The 23,469-nt window shown below is 34.8% G+C and overlaps 2 protein-coding genes across 3 annotated transcripts; both read left to right on the forward strand.

Annotated features, from left to right (window-relative positions):
- Nucleotides 1-501: 501 nt before the first annotated feature.
- On the forward strand, nt 502-3,263 carry LOC132285748 (clavaminate synthase-like protein At3g21360). Its single transcript, XM_059787945.1, has 3 exons — nt 502-974; nt 1,769-2,022; nt 2,696-3,263. Exons 1-3 carry the CDS (start codon nt 603-605, stop codon nt 3,057-3,059), a joined length of 990 nt encoding a protein of 329 aa, XP_059643928.1. The 5' UTR covers nt 502-602; the 3' UTR covers nt 3,060-3,263.
- A 6,351-nt stretch (nt 3,264-9,614) lies between these two features.
- Nucleotides 9,615-13,572, forward strand: LOC132284076 (auxin-responsive protein IAA18-like). 2 transcript variants are annotated; one of them, XM_059786141.1, is made up of 6 exons: nt 9,615-10,444; nt 10,568-11,111; nt 11,846-12,120; nt 12,614-12,758; nt 12,993-13,057; nt 13,165-13,572. In XM_059786141.1, the coding sequence occupies exons 2-6, from the start codon at nt 10,576-10,578 to the stop codon at nt 13,209-13,211; spliced, it is 1,068 nt and encodes a 355-aa protein (XP_059642124.1). In that variant the 5' UTR covers nt 9,615-10,444; nt 10,568-10,575; the 3' UTR covers nt 13,212-13,572. The 2 variants fall into 2 exon arrangements, with proteins under 2 accessions (XP_059642124.1, XP_059642123.1); XM_059786140.1 differs by having other exon boundaries at nt 9,616-10,444; nt 10,535-11,111.
- The last annotated feature ends 9,897 nt before the right edge of the window (nt 13,573-23,469 follow it).

The raw sequence follows: 23,469 nt of genomic DNA on the forward strand, positions 1-23,469 counted from the left end.
CAACCCTGTTATATAAGAAGAACTTCAGTATTCTTCTGATTGCCACTGTATTCTTTTTTTTAACAGGTCTGTGATAGGTTGGGTGATAAGGTTGGTTGAGTTGTCAAAATAGTTGGTTGAGTTGTCTCATTTTGATTGGCTGTTGAGATTGTTAACAGCCACGTCATCAACTCAAGTGTATAACTTTCAAAACTATATAATTTTAAATAAAAGTAAATATGTCTTTTAATTTTTACCATTATTCTTAAATTGCACCAAATCAATTAACTAAAGGGATTAATTGCAAAATCGATTTTACCACACTTTATCCTTATTAATTTTAAAATTTTAAATGAAGTTTATAGTATGTTCCATATTCCAAGCCAGATACTGAGATACACTGATTCATTGAATCTGGACATGTTGTGACAGGGACCAAAAACATCACATCCAATCACAACATTACAACAGATAAAAAGTCTGCAACGTCACGAGGCTGCATGGAGTTACGAACACCCATCCTCTATTTATATATTCACATATACGGAGTATAATATGATCACGATCACTTGAGGTAGGAGAGAGATCAAAATTCTAGAGAGAGAGGATTCTCCATAAGGAAAATGCCAGAAAATAATTTCTTCACAGAAATTAAAATACCTCAGCAAAAGATCTACAACAATACAATTCTCTTCCCTACAGTTCTATCTCCAAACCCCAACACAGTCCCAAACAATTTCTCTATTGTTGTAGAAGAAATCAAAGCTCAGAAGCCATGGTTGGACTGTATTCTTCACAAAACAGGGGCTATTCTCCTCAGAGGATTTCCGTTAACAACTGCTTCTCACTTTAACGGCGTCGTCGAAGCTTTCGGCTTCGATGAACTACCGTATGTGGGTGGCGCCGCCCCAAGGACCAACGTTGTTGGTCGGGTTTTCACTGCCAATGAGTCTCCTCCTGATCAGAAGATCCCTTTTCATCATGAAATGGCTCAGGTACTTTTTTGACAATTTACGTGCCATTTTATTTTATATTTTTTCTCATTTACAGATTTAAATAAACACATTTTTTTTATAATTGTTTATTTATATATAATTAATTCCTTTTCATATATGTTATATATATATAAAATAAAAAGATACATATTGTGATTGTTAAAAATAAATTGACTTGATGTTGAAATCAATTGTGTTTGTATCTAAATATCTGTTTTTTTAAAGCTAATTGAATAAACCCACCAAATATTGCAATAATGGAGTCTTAATGGTGAATATTACAAGATATGATATTAAAAAGATGGGATTCCTTTAATTTGGACTAGATGTGATGGAATTCAAAGTGGGGTTAGATAGAATTTAAAATTACCCATGAAAAATGGTCGGGCTTCACGAGATTTGTAATTTTTTTGAGTTTTTAGTGTTTTATTCTTTTGGGGGCAAATGAGATTTGTAAATTGTTAAAGCAAACTTTGCAATTTACTCAACATCACTATTCTAATATCCGAAATTCCATTTTGTGCCAGTTACAGAGATGAGATTTGATTTCAAATAGACAAAGATTATCACTTCTTTTACCTTTTTGACCAATTCCCAAACAATTTGATTCCAAATCAAAGTGTTTGTGGAACAAGAAATTTGGACTGTATAACATTGTTGAAGATTGATACATATAACACATATAACTGTAGAATCTTTAATCATTATATTGTAGTTAATGGGTCAATCTTATTTGTTTGTCAATTTGGGAAAAAGCAATTCATGTTTTTGAAATTGTTCTATATATATAACAGGTTCCTGAGTTCCCATCCAAATTGTTTTTCTTTTGTGAAGTGGAACCACAAAGTGGAGGTGAAACTCCTATAGTTCTTAGCCATATCATATATGAGAGGATGAAGGAGAGGTACCCGGAATTTGTTGAACGATTGGAAGAACATGGATTGATCTATACTCGGGTGTTAGGGGAAGACGATGATCCTTCATCGCCAATAGGCCGTGGATGGAAGTCTACATTCTTGACCAAGGATAAGAGCGTCGCAGAGGAAAGGTTTGTTCTTTCATTGAGAATTTGAGGGTAATGATAGGTACGGGAAGATTAAAAAAAATGAAAAAGAAAAAGAAAATAGTATTATGAATTGGGATTGTGTGAGACATTGTGTGGTTTATAAGAAGATTTCGCATGGTTATTAGAAGAATTTATGAAATTAAGCCGAATAATTGGTATAAGATTATGTTGAGTTTATTTACATATTTGATCTTATATATTGAGCTGTTCTCCAAAAACTGAGTTTGTGAAAAATGGTTAGACCAACTTGCTATCATCATCATCCAAGTAAATTTGCCCTGAACATAGCACTGAGTCACTGACCCTCTCTCTTCCCATTCAAATTGCTCATGACTTCAATCTCTGTTGCAAACTATGATGAAGATAACATGTAACTACAATGAGATGATGCAATGAGCTAGTTTGGTAATGCATACAAATGGTGGTAACTAAATTACTCCGCATTTCTTAATTAAGAAAAATTTTCTTGCAAAAATGAATTGCATTTTCTTAGCCTTAAGTTCCTATGGCTGCATATTTTGAAGTAAATAAATTAAATATTTTTGCTGCTTAATAGATAAAATGAATACTTTCTTAGCACTCCAATATGAGCTAGGTTATAAAACAGGACATGTATAATATATAGTGTAGCTCAACAGAGAATTTGATATTACAGGGCTGCCAAGCAAAATACGAAGTTGGAATGGATGGAAGATGGATCAGTGAAGACAATAATGGGTCCAATTCCAGGTATTAAAGTTGACAAGAGCAGACAACGCAAGATATGGTTCAACAGCATGGTGGCTGCTTATACAGGCTGGAAAGATGCACGAAACGACCCTGTAAAGGCGGTGACCTTTGGGGATGGCCAACCTTTGCCGGCTGACATGATCCACGACTGCCTGAAAATCCTAGATGAGGAATCTCTTGCCATTCCTTGGCGAAAAGGTGATGTCCTACTGCTGGATAATCTGGCTGTGCTTCACTCCCGGCGATCATTTGATCCGCCTCGTCGTGTACTAGCTTCGCTTTGCAAGTAAAAGGCTCCTCCATCAATGCCCTGTATGTCACTGTGTGTTAAATAGACACTCTATTTTTAAGATATGTAATAGGAGTAGTTTAACTAGTTTTTATACCTTAATAACACTATTAATGTTTAGTAATTTTGTACTTGTTTATAAACTATTATAATTTTTGTAATAACTTTTTTGGGTAAACTGAACAATCATTTCCTAAAGTTTATTAGAATTACAAAAATCTCTTTTCTGTTTTTCGAAAAATACTCTTGTTGAAAGGGCTAGGGAAAAAGCTAAAATGATTTGTTGAACGTGTGAAACCATAGGGTGTGGTGTGATAGCCTAATAGTAGGGTACTGGTGCTTGGGATCGATTGGCCCAGGTTTGTAAAAAGAAGCTCTCTGTCGTTTACAAAAACTGTCTATTAACCTCAAGTACATAATTTATTATATTATCTATTCATATTTTTAAAAGTATATCATATCACCCCCTCCTCCCATTAGTTGACCGTCTAAAATTTATGAGTCTTATCAAGTGCACCATATACTGTATTATGCTGACCAAAATATCCTTGTTCTCTCGTAATGATGAAATTGTCCTTCTCAATATAAAACAACTGTCTAAAATTTACGGGTCTTATCACGTGCACCATATACTGTATTATGCTAACCAAAATACCCTTGTTCTCTCGTAATGACGAAATTGCCCTTTTCAATATAAAACAAATTGCACAGGTTTTTATAGATCAAAGCTTCAGTTTTGTTATCTTCTTCTCTCTCATTTCAGTGGTGTGGTATCATCCTGCATTATGCTGACCAAAATACCCTTGTTCTCTTGTAATGACAAAATAGCCCTTCTCAATATAAAACAAATTGCACGGGCCTTTACAGATCAAAACTTCAGTTTTGTTATATTCTTCTCTCTCGTTTCAGTGGGGTGGTATCCTCCATAGCAGCAATAACTGAAGTTATAGTCCTTCATTGAAGCTGTAATTGATTGATTGAAGTCCCCAATTGATGATTTGAAGCCCTAAATCATAGCCTGTGTTAGCTTTAAGTTGATTATTTGAAGCCCTAAACCGCAATCATTTTGTCCAAGAAAAGTAACACGAACCACTTGGAATCCACCAAGATTTTCGACGACTGAGCAATTATAGACACAAGACACGTACATTACACTTGCTTTCAACGATTACACTCAACACTCGCTTCCAGCACTCGCCTCCATAACACTCAGCGCATGCATACAAACACAACACAACAATTTAGGGCATAAAATCATTTTATTAGATTATACAATCCACACGACATCGTTTCACACGAAGGGTATACACCCCCACATGACATCGTTTCACACGAAGGGCATGTACCCCAATACGACATTGTTTCACACGGGTATAATTGCCATTTAAAAAACACAATTTCATTTTAATAAAATATTAATATACTATCAAGGGCATTATTATCGTTTCGTAGTCCCTCAACGGTTCTGTAACGGAAAAGGGCAAGGTGACAACTTATGTTAGTTCAGGTTTTATTTATTTTTAATTAATTAAGGGGGTTATATGTAGTTTTTGTATATAACAGGGGAGTTCTATGTTCTAAGCCCAAAAAAAAATTACTCAAAGGCTAGTCGTCAGTGGACATATGTATGAACTCATAGAGCCAGGCCGTAGTATGTTTTTAGGCCCAAGACTTACATTTGGGTGGACCAGGGCCTTGAGTTATTTTTTTAAGGCCCTTGGCCCAGGTGCACTGCAATGGTAATATGATTCAAAATCAAATTATGGTGGAATTACTCAACACTCCCTTCCAACACTCAGCGCACCAAATCAATAAACAGAACAAAGAAAAAAATTTATGAATTATTTTTCTCCTATTTCATCAATTCTAATTTCAAAATTTTAATTTCATACTAATGAACATAACATTCAAAATACACCATAACTGAACAATGAGTTTCTAATTACTTTATAGTAAAAAGATACTAACTTGTTTCAATCAAGAATTTAGAAAACTTCATGATGATATAAAAGTAAAGCACCCAGTGGAGAGTCCTCCGCAAGTGCTTTCATGGTAGGACAAAAAGCATGGGTTTGGGATAATGTGATTTAATTGCTCAACAACCAAGGCGCATGTTTAGCATTAATTTTTCACATGCTTGAATAAAAATCATTCTTTTTTGTTATTTTGGGACATAAAGGAGGATTTCAACACAATGTTAATTAAACACACTTATAACTTTAATATCAAGAAATTCAAACCAGTTTTGCTTTCTATCTAGCATTTTTTGAAACGAAATTTCAAAAAAATTGATGAATAATTCAAATGATCGTCAATTCAATCCGTACAAGAACAGGTTGGTTCAGTGAATTGAATTTCTTTAAATAACAAAATTTTTTATTTTATTTTTATTATTTTCTAACAACATCTCAATTATAAATTTTAAAAGCGTAATTATAAAGTGAATATATTTATATACATGTAAGATCGGATTGGTTCAAGTTGATTTTTTTAATTTATTTTCCTTCTGATATGTCAACCACATGATTAGTTCTTCTAAAATTCAATATGTAATCGAGCCGACATAGCACCTTCGATTCAGACCTAATTATCGTTTGAGCTGGATCCGTGTGTATCCAAAAGCCAGTTGCTCAAATTATTGCAAATATGATTTAAAGCTATGTTGGTAGGCAGCAGATGGTTAAATGGGTGGTCTAAGTTTAGATCGAAAACTTAAAAGTAGGAAGAGAATCTTGTGGTCCATAGACACGCGTGTTCTGCTTGCGTTTCTCTTACAAGAGCAATACATCATTGTAAATTTTTAACATTCTGTCGTGTGTGTGTGTGTGTGTGTGTGTGTGTGTGTGTGTGTGTGAGAGAGAGAGAGAGAGAGAGAGAGAGAGAGTCAGAGAGATTGATTATTAGTGTGCTTAATGTAATCTCGACTTTAAAGCATAGTAAAAGAACTAGTAGAATAGAAGTCAAGTCATTATCAAACAAAAGTAAGCGGATTCTTCAGCACTAATTGTGGGTTATATTATTAACTAAAATAACCATTTTTAAGAATGAAAATAGATAAGTAGGGCTTGTTTGATTTGTATTTTTAAAAACAGTTTTCAAAAATTCAGAAAACAAAAATCGGTTCTCGAATAACAAACTTTTATAGTTTTTTGAAAATAAACATTTTTGTAACTGAGTCTGAACTAAGTAGAGATTTTTGTATTTTCAATTTTGTGAGAACAGTTTCTGTTTTCATAATTACAAATCAAACAGGTCCTTCCTTTCTACCTTCTTCTTCTTCTTCTTCCTTTTTTTTTTTTTTTCAAAGGTAATATACATTGAATTGAAGGTAATATACATTGAATTGCATCATGGGTATGCACAACTAATGGAAATCCAAACCTTAACCAATAATTAAGAAAAGGGGTTTTCACAATGATTGTTATCAACATCTTGCTTTTCTGCCACCAAATCCATGCTTCATAATTAATCACAATCACAATCACAATCACAATCTATATCCATTAATATCTTACCTATCAAAAGTGGAGAATTTGATGTGTATGCACTCATTTGCTCAAATTGTGCTTCATATACATGCCCTATATATATATGGCATCAACGACATGATCAAGCTTCCCATGTTGACCGAATCAACACTAAAAGAAGTGTGTCACATTTCTTTTCAACTCACATGTCATATACATATATGGTGGTACAGAGTGAGGAGTGAGGAGGACATATGTGGGGTTGTAATTTGTTTGTGTTGCGGATGCCAAAGTTAGGGATGTTGAAAATTTATAACAAGAGGCAGCAGCCTCCAGCAGTGACATTTCTGGATTATTCTAGTACGTGTAACAAAGATACTTGCATCTATTTTACAATCGATTTGTCTGATTTAAAGAATTTTTATTAATCACGTGTAATAGTTAAATTTAAGTACGAGTTTCATTCACTAACATCAAAATATACAAATTTACGTACCAGACAAATCGATCTAAAAATTATTAATCTTTGTTTGATTGAGATTTATTGAATTGTGCTTACTTAAACAGTATCAATTTATAAACAGTTAAAATTGTTTAATTTTGGCTTTTAAATGAGATGAATCTAATAGTAACACTTAATTATTTGTAACTCATTTCATTCAATTAATGATCTTAAATAGCCGCCACACTTTTCAAAGTATTATTACCCTGTTTCTGTTATAAGCAGAATCTAACACTTTTAAATTGGACACTTAGCGTTGTATTATATTTTCTAATCTAAAAATTTAAATTATTAAATAGTGTTAACTATCAATATATACAAAAAAATTAAATTATTAAATGATATTAAATACCGAGTTATGCATACTCAACACATTTTTCGATTGAATTCAACCTAAGACAAGAACATCTAACAAATACATACTCGATCACATGTAGCTTGGGAATATCACATCAACGGAGTTGATGCAATATGACTAGTACCTATATTTGTCTGTGTTGGGCTCTATTATTAAACTTCCATTGAGAAAACAAACATCATTACACGTATGCATACCACCATCCTATATTAGATTAATCTCACTCTCTCTCTCTTTCATATATACCTACCCAAAACGAGAGCACGAGTATAGTGACATCTCACAACTTCACTTGTTAACACACAGTCCACGTTCTTATCATCCTCTTAAATCGTTGCTTGATTCAAGGGTCAAATCTTTTGAATATTGCTATTGTGTTTTAGTATTCACATACACTATTCATATATTCATTTTACTTTTTTAGAAATTTGAATTCTCGTCATCCATTTTAAAAAGTAAAGAAGATATCACTAGATTACAAGACTCTTTGTAGAATCGGGTGAGAGGTTAATGCTTATAAATCTTATTCAATGCATTACATCTAACTTTATAAATCTTATTCAATGCATTACATCTAACTTACAATAATGAACTATAATGCAATTTAATTGTGTTATACAAAGATTTTAATTTCATTATTTTTAATTTTAACACAATTGTTTTTCAAACTCGAAGTAGTGGTATTGTTTAAATAGAGAATTGCTTACTACTAAAAACCATCTTTTGTGAATTTAATAAAAGGGGCATCTTCTGTAATTTTAAATATAACACTATCCTCCTTTGTTAGTGTTGATTTTGATTTATAGTTGTTAAATGACTATTATATTCATTATAATTTATTATTTTTTAATATAAAATATATATATTCTTTTATAGATAATAGTTTTAAGTATGAATATTCCCGAGTTTTAAGTAAATATTAAATATGACATTAATAGATAATTGTGTCAGATTTTATAAAAAAAGAGATCAGCATTATATTTAAAATGAAGTGGAATGTCCATGTTATTTAGACAATACAAGTAATTTTTTTTTAACAAATGAGATCAAAAGTATTACTCATTTTAATAAAGTGTAGGTTCTCTCAATAAACTCGCATCCTTTTCATCACCGGATTGACAATGCCCTCACTAAGTTTTGACTCTGAATTCATCCTACATTGAATATTTGGACCCACCTCACATTTTAATTCGAAAGAATCATTGTGGGCACAGTCGCAAAAGTTTGGATGCTATATAAAAATGCAGGTTTGAATTGTTATTAGGTATAATAAATACTAACATAGACATTTTGGCAATTATAGTAGGAAAAACATGTCTATGTGTTGTTATTAGGTGTACTAACCCTCAGACCTATTGTATTGACTCTGCAAATCTTTGTAGGTTTTCTAAGAAAACAAGCCAGCAGTGTAACCTAGGAATAGTACAATTGAAATAATTTTTCCCTATATACAAACATATGTATCATTGTCAAACCATTACTGTTCCATGTTCTTTTCAATGGAAATTGTCCCCACACGTGTGACGATAATTCTAATTGCCATTTTAATCAAACATCTAGCATTCCCTCCAGAATTGGAAAAATTAAGCAATTGGCTATATGTCACATGAATTGTAGGTGGGTTTTTGACTTTAAGAAAATAATGAGAAGACCTGTTAAATGGACTAAAATAGTTTTTTAATGGAGGTGTTCTGGTTATTACTGTATCCACCAATCAATACAGAGTCGTTACACAATTTTGATGGACTGCTGATAGGAGTCAAAAAAATTAAAAATTAAAAAAATAAAAACAATGAGGATCTCTAAATTTTTAACTCATTAAATTTTTAGGCTGTAATTAATATAAATCATTCCGTACTTCACAGTTGATTGTACATATAAAGTAATGATAAGGAGATTTATTTATTGTTTTCTTCAAAAGTTAAGTAAATATACATATATTTACAATATTGTCCTTAGCTAAATTATCAATCTTAACCTTCTTTTCACGAAGAAAAGGTTGTACCAATTAAACTACTCCGTAATACTTATAGGGTAATTAACGGACACCTTAACTTTTAATAGTACCTTAAAGCAATGTCATATTTTCTCTGGAATATTTGGGATTAATTCAAACTATCCAATGGTTGTAATTGATAGCTCAAGGAAGTGTCCTATTCATATCCATCTTTTAATCCTTTTGTGACTGTTGGTCTATGAACAGCCAGAGTGAGGAGAGAGTGATAATCGGACAAGATTATGGGATCTTCAAGAAGTAAAAAAGGGATCATACAAATCTTCTTCCACTTTCTCTCTCCTAATCCTTTTGGTTCTCTTTCTAAAACATTACATTAGCAGGGCCTTATAAAAGGCAATTCAGCCTAATTAAGCCTCAAGTCTCTCATCTTTATAGTAATTTACATGATGAAGCATGATTAAGGAGGACTTCCACGGTTACAAGTTATCACACTCTTTAATCAATCCGACTTTCTCTCTCTAAATTGGGAATCTGGTAAAGGGGGATGTTTGGGGTAGTGTGCTTATAAGGGTAGGTTGTTGTAGTGTGTGTCGTAGTCTCATAGACCCAGAGGAAAAAAAGAGAGAGTAATATCCATCTTTTTCTTTTTAGGAGGAGGTCAGCACCAGCACGCTTTGCTTGCTGAACCAAACAACAACATATATGTTTTGGTTGCGTGCTTTATCCTCTAATATCTTTCCTGTTTTGGTGTCCTCTGAGCTAAGGAATCTGTCTTCTTCTTTACTCTCTTTTCTCTCTCTCTCTCTATCCTTTTCCTTCGATCTTGGCTAATTGACTAATTGTTATATGTGTTTGGCTTTCAAATTTGGAGAGTTTCTCTTGGGTTTTTTCTGAAACAAGGTTAATTTGTGGAGTTTTTTTTTCCCTTGTAATGCTTTTGAGGATTCCATTCCTGTCTAGCATCTGGGGTGTTTGATTTTGGGTCAAAGCAGATTTGACCTTTGCCTTTTTTTTTTTTTTGATGGTTTGAAGATGTGGGTGTTCATAGTTTTGAGCTTTGGTTGATTAAGGAACAAGTACTCAAGTTTTTGTTTATTCACATGTAAGTTTTTGAGTTGAAGATTTGTGTATTTCAGATGTTTGTGGTTTGTCTCTAACTAGGATATATATATATATATATTTCATTTTGCAGTGAGGTTTCTTGCTAATTCTGGTGTCAAACTAGGTGAAAGAATGGAGGGATGTTCGAGAAAGGATGCGGAGCACTGTCCTCAGTTGCTAGATTTGATACATAAAGACAGAGAATGGCTTATGCAAAGAGATGAAGAAAGAAGCCATGGATCTTCAGAGGAGAAAAAGCTTGAGTTAAGGCTTGGTCCACCAGTTGAAGACTGGAAAATCGACTCTACAGAGAGACACGAGCCTCTTCTGTCTCTTGGGTACTTCTCTAACAACAGCACCAACACTTCAGGTTCAAAGAGAGGGTTTATGGACACAGTTGACAGGAACAGGAAGTCTATGGAGGATTCTTGGCTCATGACAACAAATAGAAGCCAAACCCAAAAGTTTTCTCCTCCAGAAAACCCAGTTGGGACTGTCTTATCATCTCCATGGTCATCTTCATCAACCCCACAAAGCTTGGCTGTTATGGCAAAGGAATCTTCACAGCCATGTTGCAGTACTAAAGTGGTAGACTTGCAGAATGCAGAAAAGAAGACATTTTCACCACCTTCTCCAAAAACAGCTGTCCCAAACAGTTCCCAGAAAAGGTACCCCAGCTTTTTCCTCCTTGGTACACACACTCTTTTGGACAGAGGATATTCACTCATCACATAATCACTTTGCTAGATGTGATGGTCCATGCATAAATCTTTCACTTTTTTATGTTTCTAATGTCCAATGGGTTTCATTATTATTTAAATTTCTGGTTTATACTTTATTTCTCTGTTTTTGTGAAAGTATTATTTTTTACTAATTGTTTGTACTCTTTTAGGTAGAGATTTTTATTGCATTTTTGTTTCTGTAACAGCTGTTAGCATGTTTTGTCAATTTGATCCTTTTCCTCTTTTGTGTTACTCTTGTTGTTTCTTCCTATCTGATGGCATAATATGTGTACGTACAAGATAAGATTATTAATAATTTAAAATAGTACTATATACCATATTCACCTTTTCCAATAATAATTGTATTCAGATTCCAGAATATATATATATATATATATATATATATATATTTTTCCTGTTAAAAGTTTCATGGGTTGACATTATGGAGGGGTTTTAGATAATACTACCTAAGAGAATTTTCATACTAACAGCTTTTCTAATTCCCCCGTTTTTACTTTTGATTAGGGTACATGTTTGCCATCTATATATGTTTTGTGCTGGTGCTTGAATTTGATCTCTTTATTTGAATTTACACATTTTGTTTCTCTATGGACTTCAATGTAATTGCCTCTTGTGAATTGTGACTAATTTGTGTTACTTGCCATCTAATTTCTCAAAAGAAATGCTCCTGCTCCAGTTGTGGGTTGGCCTCCAATTCGTTCATTTAGGAAGAACCTTGCAAGTAGCAGCTCTTCAAAACCGCCCCCCGAGTCACAAAATGTGGTCCTGAACAAGGTTGCTTGTGAAAAAGCCAAGGAAAGTTGCCGAAAAGGATTGTTTGTGAAGATCAATATGGATGGAATCCCCATAGGAAGGAAAGTGGATCTCAATGCCTATGACAGCTATGAAAAATTATCTTCTGCTGTTGATGAACTCTTCAGAGACCTTCTTGCAGGTTATTACCATTACTTAATGATTTTACCCATGTGTGCGTTTGTTTACGACTACATATGCATTTGGTTGGACAGGGAATGAGTATGGGATTTCTTACTAACTGGTAAATCGACACGGTCAACATAGGTTTAATTTGAAACTTATATACAAATTAAATGTCAATCTTTTAGTGACAAAATCATATGATTTATAGTTATATATACATGTAATTTTAATTGGGTAGCCTCTTATATTTATGTTATATTTCTTTGACATCATTGATTTGATGGTTTCTCTAGCATAAACAAAACACCAATTTAACTGTAGTTTATCCTGCAAAAACAAAAATTGCACCATATGGGTTAACCTGTTGTATCAAAAATTTCATCTTTTAGGGGTGTTTTATTTGGATTATTGACTGTTATTTAGCTTGAAATTGGGTCATATTTATGGCAACAAAATTATAACAGAACTGTGATTATCTCATTATGTTTGTCTATTCTTTCTCTGTTTAGCTCAAAGAGAACCCTCTGCTGATGGAATTCAGATTAAGGAGGGAGAGAAAACGATTACCGGCTTGTTAGATGGAAGTGGGGAATATACCCTTGTATATGAGGATAATGAAGGAGACAGGATGCTTGTTGGGGATGTCCCATGGCAGTAAGCATCTTTACCTCTGTGGATCTAATTCAGTTTAACATATCCAATCACATTTTATATGTCTTGTGAAATCTTAATCTAGCGGTACCTTGCTATAGATTGCATACTTTACTTTATAAATAGATAGTTTTCTGGACATAGATTTGCAGCATCTTTATATCTGGCATTGTTATTCTACCATATATTGCAACAGATTGTGTGTTCTAACTTGGTTATCGGACATGTTAATTGCAGCATATTTGTATCTACAGTGAAGAGGCTGCGCGTGTCAAAAAGCTCTGAACTTCGCACACTGTGCTGTGAGTTTACTTTTAATCCCATTAAATTTAGGCTTCCTACATGCATAACTTTTTGCATTCTCCTAACTCAACAAATGGAAATTAATGGGGGCTTTTGAACTTTGCAGTTGGCAGTAAGCAACAAAAGATCACCCCTGATGCTGCACTTAAATGAAGAAAAAGCAAAGAATCTTCCCTTAGATTTGGAGGAGACTTGAGAGATATTTTAGGACACAAAAGGTCATTTGTAGTTCGCAACCCCAGTTTCATGTTGTATCGGCATATAGATGGACTTGTTTTTCCTTCAATTTTCCCATGTTTTTGGCTTCTATTGGATCATGTAGCAAGAAGAGAAAAGCTACATAGACATATGGTTGTACATTGTTTCTAAGAACACTATGGTTGTGACTTGTGGCTAAAACCACGTGTGTGTATATATATAGGCTGTTAAATATACCTGTGGCTTGGACGAAAACCTATGGGTTTACTAAACTCATATTTTGAAATTAAACGAGGTTACCTACTGCTTCCTGGTCGACTTCTCCTCTGCTTATTTGAGTTTTCAACCTTCTCCTCTTCTGTATTTCAAAATTTTGAGGCTTTGATTCATCATTGGAATCTATGACAAATTAAGAAGATAATTCAAGATTTGATCCTTGGTGATCTCAAGCATTTGAAGTTATTTTTTTTTAAATTTTTTGGTAAATTAATTTATTAAAAAAAATTAAAGAAAATGAGAAGAGGAGAACTATACGGAAGGGGGAAAAAAAAAAATTTGCAGTCACAAAGCTTGCAGGAAAGCAATCTGTTGCGAACACTCTTTGTATAGAAGATTTTGAACAGTACCCAAAATACATTTAGAGAGTTAATTGACTACTTAATTAACTAGTCGTACTTAATCAACTAGTCGTACGGAATTGAAATTGAAATTGGAATTGGAATTGATTTTTCATGATGTTTGCATTAGTTACCATCTCTTTTTTCTTTTCTTTTTCCATAGGGGTAAAGTCTAGAAAATACCTACCTAATTTTCAATTTATGCGAATTACACCCTTCCTATCATATTCCGTAATTGCCCCTCGTCGATTTTGTTGCTGCAGTTTGAGGCTCTACCCTTGCCGACTTCAATTTAGGCTTCTAGCTCAGTATCGAATAATTCGCTGGTGTGATTCGACCAGAACTGCAAGCTTAACCTCCGGTGTGATCCCAAAGGTAAACCCACTTTGATTTCTCCCTCTAAGCCAATACCCCAAATCTTACGCTCGCCGGGTTAACCGAGAATTAGGCCGGCCGGTATTCCTCAAAGCAATCGGCGCGATTACTGATTGCCGGGTTTAACCGAGACACAGAATGGGTCTTCATTTAGACTGCTTGGCGAGCAAGAAGAACGTGAGTTCGGCGAGGATGAAATCGGCATCGGCTGCGGAGAAGAGCTAGGCTGACTTCGGAACGGCGGTGACGGGCGCGAGCAGCGAACCAGCGATGAGCTGTGGAGAGCTCTGGTCCGGCCGTGAGGACGGCGGGCTGTGAGAAGAACGGCGGCGAAACGGCTACTGGGTTTTGGGTTTGGGTACGGCCGGTGGAGAGCGCGGCACCGGCGGATGAACAGCGGCTGTGGACGGCTCGGCCGGTGGAGACGATGGGGAGGGCGAGGTCGGCGGGTGGAGGGCTCGGCTGGATTGAATCGGCAGATGGCTTGACTGACGGCGGAATGGACCGACGAGGGACGGACAATGCAGAGAGAGATTTAGAGAGAGAAAATTTATAGAGAGAGAGATTGGATTGCAGTCTGCAGCGCGATTGTAAAGACCCTTTTTATATTCGACTACTTTCCATTTTCCACCGCCGTCAATTTGGGAATGGAGAGAGAAGCCAAGAGTATTGTTCTGAACGACGAATAGATTTATGAATGTGCTCGGGATGATGACGCTGAACGACGGCCAACAAGGTCTGATGATGAGTTGAAACCGCGGTGACTGCCGGCGGCTATGCAAGGATTTTTTCTCCAACAAACATTGTTTCTATAATTGTTTAATTTTTTTTCACATCTTACCTGGGGAACTTATCCTCTTAGTGAACCGAAAATTGAAGTTGGGAAATTCAGAATTTTCGATAAAATATCACCTGATAAATAAAAAAAAACACCAACAACATAAGCGTACACAAAGTTTCTATAATTGTTTAATTTTTTTTCAATAACAAGAAGTGTTCTTTAGCTATTCAACATGCAGCCAAGATTTTAGTAAAATTCTATAATTGTGTTTCTGGCAGGTCTAAAATGACGGCGGGGCAGGCGAGTGTAGATGAAGAATTGACTTTATTGTATGGTGATAATTTTATTACAACCGGATTGCTAATCAGTTTTGTTTTTTTGTTTTTTCCCGAATAGTTAAGCAACTGTTATAGATAAGAAAATAATTACAAGGACTTATGGCCAAAGCCCAAGTAGGGACAAGCCCAAAGGCAACAAGGAGAAAACCTAACCCAAGAACCCAATGTTCAGCCCAAGGAACAAGCAAATAATCTAATAAATCACTGGTTTGTAGCCATTAATTGAGAGAATTGCACAACATTCCGGTGGACAACCAAAGATGGCCGCGATCAGAGCAGCTCCGCACCACAATCAATCTGGTGGACGTGGATAGAGGATAATAATGCAAATTGAAATGGGGATAAATGTCCAGTTATCAAATTGGGATAACGTGATAATGGATTAGGAGTTTATTTTTCATTGCGCCTGTAATTCCTAGCACTCAGACCCATTCTATATCTTTAAAATCTTATACTTCTATAAACTTGTTTGAACGTCCCACCAAAAAAAAAAACAGCACATTGTGTTGCATTTTAAAAGAAATTTTGCTTTCATCAAATTTCCATACTTTTTCATGAAGCTGACCTTTCAACTTCAAGTGAACTATATCCTATAACTCTTTGAACTCCTCTCTCATTTATTAGGCTTCTAATCTTGTGGACATCATCCCATCCTCCCTTGCTTGCATAAGTATTTAATAGTAGCTTATAGTAACCTGCTGTTTTTGGATGCAATTCAACCATGCTCTCCGCTGCTGATTTCCCTATGTCAAACTTTCCATGTATCTTACAAGCACCGAAGAAGGCACCCCAAATGCTGATGTCTGGTTCCATCGGCATTTGCTTGATGAACTGAAAGGCTTCGTCAATGAAGCCTGCCCTCCCAATAAGATCAACCATAGTAAAAAAGCGCTCCTCCATCTTTGGTTCAATTGCAAACTGTCCAACCATATAATCAAAGACTTTGTGGCCTTCGCTAACCATTCCGGTGTGACTACAAGAAGAAAGTACAAGAAGGAAACACATGTTGTCCAAAATTTGGTCTAACTATACCATATCATATAATATAGTATTATTTATTTAAATATTATTTGAAAATATAATGTGTGTGAATATATATATATAATTATTATTATAATATAATATATATATATATATATATATATATATATATATATATATATATATATATAATTTCTTATAATATATAGTTTAATATAATAAAATAGAAACTATAAAATAAAAGAACCTGATTAAAAGTCGAAGTTAGAATTTGATTCAATATCCTTAAGACAGATTCGCCTCGCTATGGTGCTAACGGAGTCAGTGGCGTCTATCTTCGAAGATACAACAATTTGTCTTCCTTCGGTAGTAGTATTGCAAACTGAAGGAATAGGCGAACCGGCTCGGTGTAGTACTCTCTAACTCAAACTCGGACTCGGACTCACAGATAAGACTCAAACCCACAGACTAAGGCTTGAACCCAAAAGAAGAGAGAAGGAAGAAGAGAATTTAGAAATGAGAAGAAGTATTCTGAATTGGTGTGATTTATAAATGATTCAAAGGGGGATATTTATAGGTAGCAAGGTGCCTTTTCGAGTGGATGCAACCATGGGTTATGATGGTTCGGAAAAATGTGCAAATTTTTTAATTTAAATTCAAAAAACCAACCACCCATTTGTGAAACCCATTTAAATAAGCCCAACTCAAAAATAGGCTCAATTCAAAATTCCATTTAGTAAAAAGAATAATTCGGACTATACAATTAGGCCCAAGCTTAAGCCCAAGCCCAAATCCTAAACTTAGCTAATTTTAATTTCAATTGGTTTCAACATTTTTTCCTATGTAGGATAAGCACTTCCCACATTTTGCATACCCATTTAGGCTTATCAAAACACCACACTTTGGAGCTAATTTTTCATTCACCCGGAAATGGATTTGAGAAAATAAATATATCGAATGCTTTCGTCTATAGATTCGCAAAAAATTCTTAGCGGACTTTATTCCAAATTTCATCCAAAGTTTCTGTTTTGTATACCTTGTTTCCAACAATCCCCCACATGAATGGAAGTTGGCGTCAATTGCAAATGAAGAAAATACAGACACTAGAGAGAGTATTGATGTGTGTTTTTATTTATCAATAATAAAATACCACTGGCAATAGAACGAATCCTTGTAGGATAGGGTTATGTTGAAGGTGTCGAATCTCAAGGACTGTGGTGGTTTATCGAGTTTTCAATTAATATTATTTTAATTTAGAAAGAGGATTTGATTTAATGTGTTGTGCTGCAATTCAATAATATAAAAGAAAATAAACAAAATAATAGAATTGAGATCAAGAGAAGAAATACTTAGGTATTGACTTCACCACGAACCTCATACTATGGTCAACTGTTCAACCTTGGGATTTCAATAGTTATTTATCATAGGGAATTAAACTCAATAACATTCGTTTAATTTAGATTTAAAGAAAGATGTTCCATTAATTTCAATTAACTATAACCTATCTTCGGTTAGTACGAATTATCTACCTACCTACTTCTAACTAATTTTGCAGTATAACTCATCTTCCTAAGGCATAGACTGTGAAAACATTCATTCATGAAAAATGTTTGAACACCATGCATGATCTCTATTCTTATGTCCGATAGGCCTCCACCAAATATCGTCTAAAAAGAATGGGTTGAATATAATTTAAGAACAATTAAATCTAAGATAAGGTATTAATCATTCAAAAACTATATAATCATTAAAAACCAATTGAATTCAGTCAATTGTCCAAAATCATGCAATCAAAATATATAATATATTAAATTCCCAAAGTACAGAATAATCAAACCATAGTATTCGGATTCGGGCTACATTAATGCCTTAAGAGAGGAATTAGCTACTCATGATGACGCAAGATATCATCTGTGTTGTTATAGTCTTCATCGCCATGGACCGCCAAAACTCCTTTTGGATCTTTTTCTTCAAAACCCTAAAAGCCGACATGAGAAAGATTAATAATTATCGAAGATAGCTCTTTTTTGTGGCCTTCTCCTCTTCTTTTATAGTGGAAAACAAGTCCGAATCCCCTTTGGATTGGTTTTCTAGCTTTTAGTAACAATTGGGACTTTAAGGAAATAAAGAGAGGTGAAAATATATAATTCCCGCATGTATTTTTAACTTCCAGGATGTTAGAGCTCGAGCTCTGGAGTCAAGACTCGAGCTTTTAGGTACAAGGCTCGAGCTTTCAAGAACATACCTCGAGCCTAAGCGATTTTAACCTATTTATAGTGTGAATCTCGAGATGGCCATTAGAGACAAAAATATCGGGCTTCGAGTGTTCTTTCCAGAGCCGCTGAGTTTGTTCAATTTGGAGTTCTGAGTCAAAAGTTATACCCAAAATACTGAAGCATGTACAGAGTTTTCAACAATGCTCGAGCCCAGAGTGGTTGTGCTCGAGCTTTCTGGGTCGGGCTCGAGCTTTGAAGCTTGGGCTTGAGCTCTGGGAGCAAATTCCGAAATGTATTTTTATTGATGGTGCTAGATCCTCTCTTCATGGTGCTTGATCCCAAGGTGTTGGGCTCGAGCTCTGGGGCTGTGGGCTCGAGCTTTAGGTGTTAGTGCTCGATCCATGAGGCTTGGCACGAGGTCCTAAGAGTTTGGATCAACTTTTCAATTCCGACGCATCATGTGCTCGAGCACCTTGTGCTTGGGCTCGAGCTCTGAGGGTTAGGGCTCGAGCTTTCTTGCTTCTGGAATTTCTTGTCTTTTTTTTGCTGAGCTCGAGCCATAGAATTGAGGCTCGAGCTTCTGAACTTGAAACTTCCCAAAATTCACCATTTTGACTCTCGACTTGTTTTGAATGACCGACAACAACTCGGTAAACTTCTTTATCATTCTTTTCATCATAAAAGTCCGGTTTTAACTGTTTTTTTAGGAAAGTACCTACAAACATGAAATACATAGAAATCAGTATAAAACAGGATAAATATATCATTTTAGGTCTTAACATATACGTATTTAGGGGCCCGAATATACAATATTCAGCGCTCATCACACCCCCAAACTTACTTATTCCTAGTCCCTTAACAATACAGAACTAAAAAGCCACTTTTGTGGGAATCACGGTTGCATTTAGCTTATGCAACAAGCCTTTAAACCTCTAGGTTACCCCTACTGGATGAGTTGTAGTCTCGTGAGGGTTTCTAGTGATGTTACCAACAAATATCTCAAATCAGTGCCTTAATTGCACGGTAAGCTCATTTAAACCTGTTTTCATATCATAATGTCCTAGTAATGCATCAATCAGTCAACTATAACAAGTATAACAAGTTATATTAATCAGGAAAAAATTCAAACCTTCAATCTCAATTTAGTAACCATGGTCCCCACATGTCAGTTTAATCATTTGTTCAATAATCTCAATCCCCAAAATCCTTTATACAGTGAACTCACAATTTTAAACATGTGGCTTACTATCCATACTTATATTCATTCTATGCTATCCCTCAATTTACAGGCAAAATTTTCAAATTCCAATTTCCAAGGTATTTTTTTTAATTTTCTTCAGGTATGCATTTTTTAAAAAGGATATTGTGCAATGCTCAGGCCTATTAAGTTTTCTAAATCACCCATGTAACGAACTTTCGGCCAATGACTCTCAAACCAGACGGTTTTAGGGCATTAAGTGATAAAGCACTCATTCGGGCCTAATTGTTCAAGTAATCTAGGCAACTTAAACCCCTTATGTGATAAGCTTTCAGCCAATGACTCCCAAACCAGATGGTCTCAGGGCATTAGGTGTCAGAACACACCCCTAAGGACTTAATTGCTCAAGCAATCTAGGTACAGACCTGAAGTTAACCCATTTTTTTTTTCATACATACCAATTCTTTCTTTCTTTCTATATTTTTTTTATACCTTGGTTATCAAAATCATCAAATTCACCTGCTTATCTCAATTTAACAAAAAACAAAACAAGACTTCCAGTTTATACCTCACAAAATTCATGCAAGTGTGAATATGTGCAAAGTGAAGTATTTCAGAGATCTCAATCATTAAACAATAATCATCCTGATAAAGTGGACCACATGCCACCAACTGATTTCAAATTTTTTTTAAAATTCCTTTTCAACATAAATTTAGCATATAAGCTATCTTTAACCAATATCAGACTGAATAGAAACATCACAATAATCAACAGACTCAAAATCATGCTTAAATAGTTAAATTGCATCCTCTTGTGCACAATATATCATCAACAAAATTTTAAAGGACACTGCCTTACCCCCAAACTTAAGATTCACATTGTCCTCATTGTGTGAAAACAGATGTAGAGTTAGAAAGATATTACCAAATACACAAAACCAGCAAAAGTCATGAATTATAGCACAGAAGATGAAATCGTCACCTCAACCCCAAACTTAGTCCTTTGTACCTGACAAAACAATCATACTCCACAGCACACATCAGAGTATCAAGCATGTGGAGTAAAAAATATATGAATCATCATGCACAAGTAATTTTTTTTAATTATTATTATTATTTTTTAAAACAAAACTAACCTAATCTAAAAATAGAAGAAAAATACACAAATAAACTAACCTAATCTTTTTTTCTTTATCAAAACAAACCTAAACTAATCTAATTTAAAAATAAAAGAAAAATAGACAAATAAACTAAAAACCTAGAAAAACTGAAAAAGAATAAAAATATACTATGGTACAAACATACAAATGCTAAGTTTAACGTCGATAGCTCGATAACATGCTAAGTTTAACGTCGATAGCTTGACGTTAGGCCACTCCCTAACCTGTATCCAACAACTCATTTACCTCCCTCATCCCAAAATCAGTCCTATGAGTGATTATAAAATTCGAAACAGGAGGAACCAATGTGGTTCTATCAAGACCCAAGAAAGAATACTCAAGCTTATTTGGTGGTGGCTTAAGCTCAAGTTTGTGAGAAGACTCACAAGAAGGACAAGAAATATTTGAAATCAAAGGAGGATGATCTTTTGTTAGAAAGACGGTGACTGAATCCTCATCAATTACATCAAGAAAGAAGCACTCATCTTTATCTAGGGAATATGGAGTGGCATTGAAGATGTTTAATTTGAGTTTCATGTTTCCAAAAGAAATATCTAAAATCCCAGTCCTACAGTTAATGTTGGCATTTGCTGTAGCTAAGAATGGATGACCAAGGATTACATCAATTGGGATCATGGACAGGTTTTGTATCCAGGACAAGAAAGTCAACTGGAAAATAAAACTTGTCCACTTTAATGAGAATGTCTTCAATTAACCCACGTGGTTGCTTTATAGATCGATCAGCAAGTTGCAACACCATTGATGTGGATTTAAGCTCTCCCAAGCCTAATTGCTCATACACCGAGTAAGGAAGAAGATTAACACTTGCTCTAAGATCAAGAAGTGCTCTGTCTATCACATTGTTTCCAATGATGCAAGATATGGTATGAGCACCAGGATCTTTGAACTTACAAGGAGTGCTATGCTGAATGATTGCACTGACTTGCTCAGTGAGATATATTTTCTTAGAGACTTGGCTTTTTGATTTTCTCTTTTGAGTGCACAAATCTTTCAGAAATTTAGCATAGGTAGGGATTTGATTGATAGCATCTAAGAAAGGAATATTGACTTTTACCTGTTTGAAGACATCCGTCATGTCTTGGATTTTCTCTCATTCCTTACCAAAGTAAGAGGTCCTATGAAACATTCAGGAAAAGGCACTCTTGGCTCATAAGCTGTCTCAAGGTTAGGAGTATGGTATGTCGTCGCACTAACGCTTGAAAAGATGTTGCACTAAGAGTGTGAGTGTGCAATATGGCCAAGTTTTAAATTTGTAAAAGCCACTACTACCTCTAACTAAAAATATAGCTAAGGTAAGTAGGGATCGTCCCAAGGGATTGTGGGTGCCTTGGCAATGGAAACAATATATAGGGTTAGTAGGTCGAGTGATCAAAGGTTGGTTGGATTGATTGATTAAGCTATTATGCAAATGAAATTAAAGTAAACAAAATTCAATGATTAATAAATTAGAGAAAGATATAGAGGGGAGGACTTGGGGTACTAGAGCTCACCACTAAGTTTGACTTCACTAGACACTAGCAATTGTATATTAATGAGGAAATTGACTTGTAACTTGTGTGTGTGTGTGTGTAACATTAATTGAAACTAGACATGGATGGCAAATAAATATAGATTGTCAAGCCAAATCAAATGGAAAGCACAACCTATCAAATGAGACCAAAATCTATTCAATGAAACCACAATTTATGCACACACAACTATCTAGAAACATACATCTAATGCATTCATAAGTATGGAACACCAAGGAACAAGAGTAGATTGTCCACCTATCTATGAATCTACATCAACATTAAAGACATGAAATTAAACTAAGTAAGCTAAGGGTGTGGTACAATCCATCAAGAAACAAGTGTGAACTATCAAATAAATTGCAAGAGTGTTCAATTAAGCTCTATGTTTTGACCATCTCTAGATTAACTTTATTCATACACATAGACATGCATAAACTCCACTAAATCTAGAGAAAAGCACATGAATCATCCATTCTAGCATACATAGACATATGGCTAGAAGTAGATAATCAATTGAAATCATTAATCCATACACATCAAGTAGAAACCACAAGATATATATATAAGTCTAAGATCAAAACATTGTTGCAAATAAATCCCCAAAAATATACAGAGAACTAAGTTTAGGAAGCAAACTTAGGGGCTACTCTAGCCCCAAGTAGATGTCTAGCCACTTATTGAAGTAGTCATCTAACCCTCAAGGGCTATCTCCATGGTAGGAATGACCTCCTTCTTGATGGAAACCCTAGAAGAATGGAAGAACTCCCCAAAAATGTGTAAAGCTCTCTAATCTCTAGCCTCTCTCCAAGATAAGAAAAATACAAGTTATGTTGAATGTTACAAGTTATGATGTAAAAATAGCTCAAAATCCTTATATAGGTAGGTCAAGTGTCACATCCAATGGTTTGGGCTCATACACCAAGGTCCCTCAATTGATTTCACCATGATCCAACTTTTAATGAGCTGGAATCTATTTTTTTTTCGGACTTGAGGAAGTTCGATCAATTGAACTGTG

The sequence above is a fragment of the Cornus florida genome, unplaced genomic scaffold (genome assembly GCF_030987335.1).
Source record: "Cornus florida cultivar Cherokee Brave unplaced genomic scaffold, ASM3098733v1 CherokeeBrave_3.0.0_Hap2_Chr11, whole genome shotgun sequence".
NCBI classification, from domain to species: domain Eukaryota; kingdom Viridiplantae; phylum Streptophyta; class Magnoliopsida; order Cornales; family Cornaceae; genus Cornus; species Cornus florida.

Coding starts and splice junctions, on each gene's coding strand:
- LOC132285748 (XM_059787945.1), top strand. CDS start 603: ATGCCAGAAAATAATTTCTTCACAGAAATTAAAATACCTCAGCAAAAG. Junction 975..1,768: donor TTCATCATGAAATGGCTCAG/GTACTTTTTTGA, acceptor TATATATAACAG/GTTCCTGAGTTCCCATCCAA. Junction 2,023..2,695: donor AAGAGCGTCGCAGAGGAAAG/GTTTGTTCTTTC, acceptor TTGATATTACAG/GGCTGCCAAGCAAAATACGA.
- LOC132284076 (XM_059786141.1), top strand. CDS start 10,576: ATGGAGGGATGTTCGAGAAAGGATGCGGAGCACTGTCCTCAGTTGCTA. Junction 11,112..11,845: donor CCAAACAGTTCCCAGAAAAG/GTACCCCAGCTT, acceptor ATTTCTCAAAAG/AAATGCTCCTGCTCCAGTTG. Junction 12,121..12,613: donor CTTCAGAGACCTTCTTGCAG/GTTATTACCATT, acceptor TTCTCTGTTTAG/CTCAAAGAGAACCCTCTGCT.